Source organism: Amaranthus tricolor, chromosome 3 (assembly GCF_026212465.1).
Source record: "Amaranthus tricolor cultivar Red isolate AtriRed21 chromosome 3, ASM2621246v1, whole genome shotgun sequence".
NCBI lineage: Eukaryota > Viridiplantae > Streptophyta > Magnoliopsida > Caryophyllales > Amaranthaceae > Amaranthus > Amaranthus tricolor.
Window position 1 is genome coordinate 11,431,962 of NC_080049.1, and position 10,000 is coordinate 11,441,961.

General features: G+C 32.2%; 1 protein-coding gene across 1 annotated transcript in view; it reads right to left on the minus strand.

Moving 5' to 3' along the window:
• Positions 1-10,000, minus strand: part of LOC130807510 (universal stress protein A-like protein) — an 11,944-nt gene that overhangs the window by 1,687 nt on the left and 257 nt on the right. Inside the window, exons 1-4 of the mRNA XM_057672740.1 lie at positions 9,782-10,000; positions 8,817-9,021; positions 7,964-8,085; positions 7,666-7,784 (exon numbers count right to left, since the gene is read on the minus strand). The exon at positions 9,782-10,000 is cut by the window's right edge and continues 257 nt beyond it. Of these exons, the coding sequence (XP_057528723.1) occupies positions 7,666-7,784; positions 7,964-8,085; positions 8,817-8,997 (422 nt within the window). The 5' untranslated portion in view covers positions 8,998-9,021; positions 9,782-10,000. The remainder of the gene's footprint in view (positions 1-7,665; positions 7,785-7,963; positions 8,086-8,816; positions 9,022-9,781) is intronic.

The following is a 10,000-nucleotide window of genomic DNA, read 5'->3' on the forward strand; positions in this document are numbered from 1 at the left end:
ACTTTCTATTTTTAGAAAGCTTTTATCCCACTTTTACCCTTTAAAGCTCCCCCTTTTCTTTTAATGTACCCCTTTTCTTTTATTTATAATTATTTTCTCTCTCATACTTTCAATTCAATCATTACTTCACACTACTATTTAATTAAAATAATACCCACTAAAACCTCATACTTCCAATACAATTATTACTTCACACTACTATTTAATTAAAATAATACCCACTACAACCCAAAGATTCTATCTTCCTTAATATGTGTGAAAAACTCAAAGTGGAAGATCAAAAAAGAACAGAGGGAGTATAAATTAATCAAAATGTTTAAAACTTTTGATGGTAGGTTTAGCTTAACAACCGACACTTTGTTCTTCACTCCACCTAATGATTCTTATATGTGTGTTAGCACATTAGATAGTCGAAAATTGGTTTATCAAAAAAAGAATTATTACGTTTGCCTAAATCACAAAAAAAATCATAATATTAAATCAAGATTAATGGAAATATGTAGGGAAGAAGTTTGTAAGAAAAATTTTCCGCTTGTTGTGTAGATGATGCGGCAGTGAACATATAATGAATAGAACTTTAATACAAAAACAAACTATTAACTTGGTCCTAAATGGTCAATTATTACATATACGTTGCTGTGCTCAAATAATAAATTTTAGTCGATAGTGTAATAACGAAATAAGTGATTTATTAGATCACATTAGAAATATTGTTAAGCGGCTTAAATTAGGATAGGTAAAGAGAAGGTACAAACAACTATGTAAGCAAAATGGCTTAACCAAGGTATATTGGATTTAGATTGCCTAACTCGTTGGAACTCAACCCAAGAGAAATGCTATTAAATATTGTTCCGTAATAACACGAATGTACAATGAACGTACCTTAATTGATCAAGAATGGTATCTTGCTATAGGTACACACAACATATTAGAAGCGTATGAACACACATATGTATATGAATATAACAGCCATTTAGTAATTAGTGAATGCATTACTATTTTGTCCATCTTTTTAACTAGAAAATGACGACTATTATACATTTTTGAGGCTGATACTCAAGAAAATGGACAAGTGGATAACATATTTTAGGGATTTTCTTTATATTTATGATATCAGCAATCTTAGACCAACTCTTAAAACCATATATCTTAGCAAATTGATAGGCCATTATTATTAATGTGTAAATCATCAGAAAGTGATGTGGACAATTATTTAGAAATTGTTGGAAGAGTTTAGGAGATCTATATAATTTATGCAACTTTATACACCTCCGAACGCAATGTGTCTGGGCGTCGTACTAGCGTCTCAGAATATCCAACTAGGTTTGATTAAGTCATAAGTAGAATAATTAGTAGTCATTATGATCTTCATGCTCATCCCGTCCACATGTAGAAATAGATAAATATCTCAAAAATCATTTTGAAATAGCACCAGAGTGTTCTGATACTTTAGAATGGTAGAAAGAAAAATCCATCAAAATTCTTATATTATCAAGAATCGCAACGGATACCCTTGTAATTCTATCTTCTACTATTGCGTCGGAATCTGCTTTCAGTGCAGTAAGAGAGTAATCGATAAAAAGAAACTCATCTTGCTTCACATCCTAAACAAATATATGTTTGCAAGAGAGATTGAGATCAAGCAAATGTACGGACACAAGGATCAAAGAACGACAATGATCAAGGCAATAATGATCCATAAGGCTAATGGATAAGTCTAAATCACGGAATCGCACCAAGAGGGAGATGAAGATGTAGATAATGATTAGGATTAACAACCATTGAAAAACAACCAAAAAATACAATTAAAAGGTATGAAAACAACTACGTGGACTTTAATTCCTTCAGGATACGTACACAACTTAGTATTCCTTCGTGATATTAGGTTCAATTATCATCCTCCCTTTTTAGGTTAATTAATCGACTTTTTTTTATTAATTTTTAATTTGATTGATAATTGATAATTAGATTTGCTTTTTTATTTTTTGTAATTCTTTGACAGACAATTGACATGCGGATAATATTCAACAAAGGTAAGTCATTTATTATTTCAATATTTCTGATTGTTTTTATATTAATTGTTTAGAAAAAATAAAAAATAAAATTGTAGAGCTCGTGGGTCAACCCATTTGACTCGCCCTCTGACCCACCTGGAACCGCCCCTTAATCGTTAGGAACCAGCAAGGAATCACTTGAAACCGTTCATGAGCGGTCCGAATCAGGTTCCAGTTTTGTGGTGTTGGAACCACAATAGGCTGAAAACCGCGTCGTGACCATCACTACTTGTAATACAACACCTTAGATATTGTAATGCCATAAAGAATATTTAACAAGTCTTGATTTAGACTACATCATGTTCTTTTCATGTTCCTTGTTCTCATGGAAAATTACACTTGATCTTAACATTCTATTGACTCATAATTCAAACAAAGTACAATTCCAATAATTATATATATATTCAACATAGTGAAAACACACTTGAGGTGTACCTAGGCACAAGGCGCACCAAGACGACCAGAAACACGCCTTAGCGTAGTACAAGTGGCGAGGGAGAAGAGTGTGCCTCATGCGTCTCTTTTATGTTACATCATGTTTTTGCTTTATTTAAGTTTCAAGTACTAAAATACTTACCTTTGTTTGATTTACTAGATTACCTTAAGGAAATAATTGTTTATTTTAATTTAAAAGAGAAAAAAGCCCTTTTGTTCTAGCCAAAGTAGATGAGACAGCAGCATGAGCACAGTTCTGTTTCATTCTTCTTCTTCCGATTTGTCTTCATTTTATTTTCTCTTTATCTTCTTTTTTCTTTTTGATTTCGATCACTTTTTGTCTTTTTGTTTTCTTTCTTTTCTCTCATTTCTTCTATTTCTTTTTTCTTTTCTTTTCTTTTCTCTTTTTTTATGGTTTTTTCTTTTTATACTTTTACTCCTATCATTTACTACTATGATTCATTTAATCTCTAATTTCTTTACAGATTACTCAAAAGAAAATTATTAAAATATTGTATATTTGATGTGTAATTTAATTTAATTACTTACTTAATTTTTCTGCCTAGTTTGTTATAGTGATCAAGTCTTAGCATAAAAGTTATTTTGTGCTATCATTTAAACTTTTTTGTGCTTGTATTGATATCGATGTATCATGATTTATATCTTGAATAATGATTTCATGCACTCTTATTGCATCTTTATACCCTTTGGATTCTGCAAGAGAATATGGTCAAATACGAACTATGTTATCTTATGACTTTATGTGAGTAGAATTTATCTAACTTGTATGTTGTAATGATATGAATTTCATGTTGTTTTAAGTAGTAAATATGTTTTAAAATTGGGTTTAGAGCCTTTTAGCAAAATTGTGAGCCTCGCATAGGAAAAGCCTATGCTTTCATCTTGCACCTTACTCCTCGGAAAAAAGACCTTTTGTGCATAGTGCGCCTCGCGCTTCTTAAAACTAAGATTGTGAGGTTTCTATATTTTTACTTGTTTTTTGTGTAGAGTGATATTCTCCTCGTCCAGATTTAGTAGCCACTTCCTTTGTTTCCTGATGATGAAGCACTTGATACTCTAGTAGCCAGAAAATAAACATGCCTACTATGGAACAAAAGAGCTCTCTAACTCTCACTTACACTTGGTTTGAATAATAATATATGAGGGAGAGGAAAGGAAGAGAAGAGGAAAGGGAAGGGGCAGGAAAAAAGAGGAGAGAATAATAAATGAAGTTTCCCTTATTTGTTTAGGAGAGATAGGAAAGGAAAGGAAGAAGAATAGCATTTTCCCTCCAAATCTTTCCACAATTGAAGAGATTTGGTTATTAACTAAATTAAGGAACATAGTCAGACATACACTAGGTTCAAGAGGGCCCCAATCCAAAAAAAAATATTTTAGAAGTCATATTTCTTTAATTATATTCCACAAATTTAATTCTCAAGGGAATTTTCTTTGATGATTACCATTGAAAATAAAGTATGCAATAGCATAGAAAATCAATAGCTAAATGATTGCGTAGTCATTTATGTAGAAGTGATGTGTTTTTAGGTGGTTAATGAAATTATTAAAAAACAAATTGATCTTAGAAGTAAGATAGAAATTATAGAACTATCACTATTTTTAAAAGTTTGTTCATGTTACTAAAATGAAGAGTTTTACTGTTTGTCTATTATGGAATCATTTTCATTTTTGAAAAGTATTTTTTGCTTAAATATATTCATTATTTCTTAAGCATTCCTAAATTTAAAAATACTCACTACAACTCAACGTTTCTATCTCCCAAATTTCCACTCTTCTTTTCATCTCCAAAAAATTTAGTCTTTATTCCCTAATAGAGAAACTCTTAAAGTGTGTTTGGATGAAGGGAAATAAAGGAAAAGAAAGGGAAGTGATTTGAAGAGATGAGGATCTCTTGTTTGGATAATAAAATGGGAGGGATGGGATTTGAAGGGGAGGAAATAGGATGAATTAGATGAATAATTTTTTATTAAGGTCTCAATATCTCCAAAGTTAGAAAGATGTGAAGGCAAAACTCTCATCTCTCTTCCTTTTCCTTGGCTTCTCTGCTATATAAAGAGTTACTTTTCTTCCAGTGTTCTTCCCTTCCTTTCTCTCCCCACTTTCCCTTTTCTTTCTTTTCTCTCTAAAATTATTATCCAAACATAGTGTTAGAAATAGAGGGTGCTACAAATAGATAAAGTAATATGTTCAGTTTCATTTCGCTAAATTGCGAGCAGTAATTTTTGCGATTTTGGTTTATTGTGCTAATATATCACTTTTTAATATTGCAACCCAAATTAAAGATCATGGGTTCGTCACAGGACTTTCTCCCTTCAAATCAAACTATTCTGAATCCCCCCTCCCCCATCTCCTTCAAATTGTATCGAAATAAAGGAAGTTATGTCCCTCTCCTTCCTTTCCCTCAATACAAACAAAGTGCTAATATAAAAGGCAAAACCTCATTCCTTTCTCTTGCTTAAGAAATTGGGCAATGTTGCATATATAAAGTATACGAGAGAATACTATTTTAAAAAATCTGCATTTTCTATACATTTCCCGAAAAATCAAAGGTTTGAAATTAGCTTTCAAAATATGCTAACTCGGTATAAGTAATGAGCATACCATAAGAATGATAAACTATTATGAAGGGTTTGTAAGTACAACTGGATCATATTTTTCATAAAAAAAAGATAAAAGCTATGTGATAATTATTTCTAGAAGGAAAAAACGTATTTCAGAAAATTGTAAGCAAAATAAGGTAAGATTGACAGATGTTTCATTGTCCAATCAATTTAAAAAGAATAGTGATATAAAATCTATATAAATGGTTTTAGTAAATAAGGAGTATGAGTTCATTAAGGCATTTAATTATAGTAGGCAAAATATTTTCAATATAGCTACTATAAATAATCTTAGAAGAGAATAGTGTCAATAATGACAAAAAAAAATCACTAATCTTAGGCATTGCTTAAACTCAAACAAACTACATAAATCAAAACCAAGCTATATTTACCATTCTTTCCAAATAGTAAGCACATAATCACCCAATACCCTCTATACAATGCCAAAGCCAAAGCCTTTTATATCCAAAAGATAGGGTTCACCCAACCAAGACAAATCAATTCATGATATGAGGCCCCCAAAGAAAAAAAAATTTAGCATTAAAAACTTTGTCAAATTTTTCTAAGGATTCATCTGTGGATGTTTCTCGAGCCGAAGGACTCTTTGGTCATACAATCCTTTATGGGTATGAGTTTCCGCCTTCTTTCCCTCCCTAGACCCTGATCATAGTTCCTATGAGCATGATACACTGGGTATGATAACGATGATATGATGATGAACTTTGTCAAATTTTTCTTAATAGTGTATAACTTCATGTACTTCTCTAAGTCTATGTGTATAAATTACTTATAATATACAATCCATTAAAATGGATAGAATCAAAGATACTTCATGTAGGATCAAGTTAGGTGGACTCAAAAACAAAGGGGGTGCATATGCACACTAAAAGGTGTTCGCAAGTAATCATATTGCGATGCCTATAGACGTTAGCAACTTTTGTTTTGTTAGGGTTATAGGTTAGAGTTACCCTTTAATAGTCATATGTACCCTATAAAACAATTTTCATCGCATGCAGCTTGTTTGTAATAACTCAGGTAACTAGGTTAGAAATCATCAAGAATGAGATGAAGGAGAATGGTAGACGTGGTTCATGTATCTATTGTTAACAAACAAAAGCCATTGTTTCAACCATTATAGATTACAGAATTTGGACATTGTGAAAGTAAAATGATAAGAGATAGACAAAGGACGACATACATGACAGACTTGTATTAAAAAAGGACAAGAAAGCATAACAATCCATATCAAATTCCACAACATAGGAGTGTGTTGAGAAGGATTCACAAGAATGATTCAAGGAAACAACACTTGGATCCATGGACATTGTGCTTGGACAACAACTCTCTGGAATTATTGTTCTAGTCTAATTAACTAAAATAGTACTCCCACAATTCCTTAGGTTCGCCACAATAAGACTTTTCTTTTACTAAATATAGTTGGAATATAGGACAAAAGAGAAAAGGTGGGACCACAATCAATCAAACATAAAAATGTAGAAATATCAAAGGAATAAACCAAATGGAAAGTACAACAAAATTAAAGGGACAAAAGGGGTAAAATATACGATATATGTTGTAAGTATATATATAACAAAACATTTTATTCATGCTCAACACTGTAATTCTATTATATTCTAATAAGAATTTCATTCGTAATGCTCAACACATGTGTCCAAATCATTTGTAGCATGTGTGCATAAATGGATCAAATACCTACATCTATTCTCCGAAAGTACGTAAAGCTGAAATTTAAACGGTTCTACCAATTTTCTAAAATAAGGGAGTATTAATCACTCTAGAGGGAAATTAGTCTTGCCACATATGAGTAACAATATTAGATTTAGGTTGAAATATTCGTATTGATTTGTTGACCTTGTGAATAACTATTCCATATTCCAAAATGTCGTACACCAAATCACATTCCCTTGTCACTAAACCCAAAAAACACTCGGCTAACTACACTGTCACTATTAACATGACCTATGAGCCTTATACTTCTTCCACCAATCCAGTTTTTCTTTTACCTATCTCCATGGCTTCCAATATGTCACCAAATCAAGATCCACTCTTCACTCCTACTACTTTACTAAAGCCACAAGACCATTACATATATCTTTTTTTAGAAAAAAAAAAGACTTAACCGGTGTATAATAAAGGGGATTGGATAGAGATGCACTCCAAGAAACTTCCAATTAGAAAAACTTTTTACCTCCTAGCTACCATTCTACTAAAATAACCGATAATTAGTGACTCAGATGTCTGTGAAAGCCGAGCAACTATAGACCAAGTAATGTAAAGATGGTCATTTCTACAAATGGTGGTTTGGATGTATACTATCTAGTAGGCCATACGTCAAACCAAAAACCATTCTTTGAAAAAATTGAAACTAAGAAAGAACTGACAATTCTTTCACAAAGATATAAAAGCAGAATAATGAATATTTCTTTCCACTGATTGAGAAAAGACATAAGAAAGCAAAACAGAAGTGCAAAAGCAATCAAATGAACATCACTGAAAAACATAATTGAACATTGTGAAATCATAGTCTATAATACCTCTGAAAGGGACCAAGTCCCCTACACCCTACAACAAGCAAATCAGGTTGTATCCGCTTCACCTCATGACAGATAGTGTCTTGTGGATCACCCTTTCGAATCCATGCTTCACACTCAATCTACAAGTGTCGCATAAAATCATCAAATATGTACATCTAAAAATTGAACCGACAAAAGAGATGTTCAGAAATTAGCAAGCCTACAGTCAAGCCTCAAGGAATACATTAAGAATTTAAAGGGAAAATATTTGTCAAGATAATGATGAGAAGACTTCTTGAAGAATTCATAGCTTCTTTACCCCGATTTCATGACATCTGTGGACAAAATACTCCAAGAGATGAAGTCCTCTCTTCTTATCCCTGTTGTTCATGCTTTGAAAATCATCTGGAGAGGCATATATGCTATCCATGTCATCAAATCCTAAGCATAACAAAATGTCAATAGGCATGAGGCATATTCCTTAAAAAAAAAACACTGAAGAAGAATCATAACACTTATTTAAAATGGAGCACCTGGAATTCTAGAATATAAAGCCTTTGCAAAGAAAAAATTGAACTAATAAGGCATGAGTGATTCATCTCAATTATTATTTACTTACATGTAGTCATTGTTTTACTCATAAAGGCGGCATTTTCAAACAAGAAAGCACGTGGAAAATAAACTTCATCAGTAACTATTGACATCCTAGTAAAACTTTGCATAAAGATCCAAAGAAAGAAAAAATCAGGGAATCGACATTTCTAGCCAAACTAAAAGGGGCGAGAATATTAGAACAAAATAAAGAGCAATAGGGGAGATGAAATGTATCCTTTAGTCACGTCAAGACAGAAAGCAGAATTAGCAAGGAACTGAGAGATGGAGGCCCACGATACAGCTTAGAACATGCATATCAAATTTAAAAGGGCTGTCCAATAAAGAGTTTGAAAAAAGAATGTGCACAATATCAGAATATCCCTTATGCTTCAAAATATATGTGATTATGAACATGGCTATTATTACACATATATAATACATGTACAATAGATAAGGTCATTTCAATAATAATTTACATGCCACTACATTGCCTCAACAAAATTGCTATTAAAGAAACCATCAACCAAAATACTACAAGCAACAAATAGAACTATCAAGGAATGAGTGAGAGAGATAACCATCTTCATCAGGGACTTGCACATGGAGAAAAAGCAGCTTGAAGCCAGAGATGTTGTCTCGAACAATCTTTTCAAGAGTCCATTCAAAAGCACGTTGGGAGCTGATGGAGGCGTGGGGATAGCCTTTAATGCTGGACTGATTCACCCCTATCATCACGCGAGTTGGCTCGTTCCTGCTCATGATTGTTTAATGTTTCCTTCTTTGCTGAGAAATATGTAGGAATAAATTTGATTCAGTTACACCATAAACAGATATACAAATCATAATAGCAAAGAAATTGTAATGAAATTTTTATTTGTAAAGAGTGATTAGAGTAAGATCACTTGCATTAGACTCCCTATGTTTCTCTAATGTTCAAAAGTCTTTAAAATGTTCATTGTCTGGATATAATGGAGAAAAAAAGACAGGTCCGTGAGCATTGGCAAAGCTACAACAGGAGTTAAGGGAACTGTCCAAATTTGCGGCATATTGTGGCTTTTTAACATGTTCTCCTTATTAAATTTAATAACCTTTTCATCCCAGCACAATTGCCCCTTTTACTTTCATAAATTTTGAATGATGTTTAGAGCATATGCTTCTATATTTTAATACAGGAGTTAAGAAACCAATATATGGTTCCAAATTTAAATGATGATAAGAAAATGTTGTAAAATGATTTAAATTACTTTAAAATGCACCATTATACAAAGTCATAACAATGAAGGCAATGAATTGAAGGTCAGAAACTAAACCTTCACTAGATAAATTAGGAATAGACAGTGATTGAAACACCATTGACATCCAGATCAAAAAACAAAATGCAGACTAGATAAAGTCGAAAAAAAACACGAAAGGCAAACATATACAATGATTCAATGAAGATAATTAAAGGATAGTGGCTAATCATTACATCTACCATCCAAAATTAATGATTCTGAGCATAAAAAGATAATTAATCGAAGAAGAAAAATCAAGAGACGCTTACAATTACAAGATTCTAGCTTGCGAAGGCGATATGAGAGGGTTTAAAAAGGAAATGAGGAGTTTAATTACAAAGGAAGTCTTCTGATTTTTTGGTGTTTGGATGATTGGATTTAGATCACTATCAGAAATCACAACAACTTCATTGAATATTTTCATGATACGCGTGGCTGTTGCCAGCGAGGGTTGTCATCGTTTTCGAACGATTTTGGCACGTTTTCAT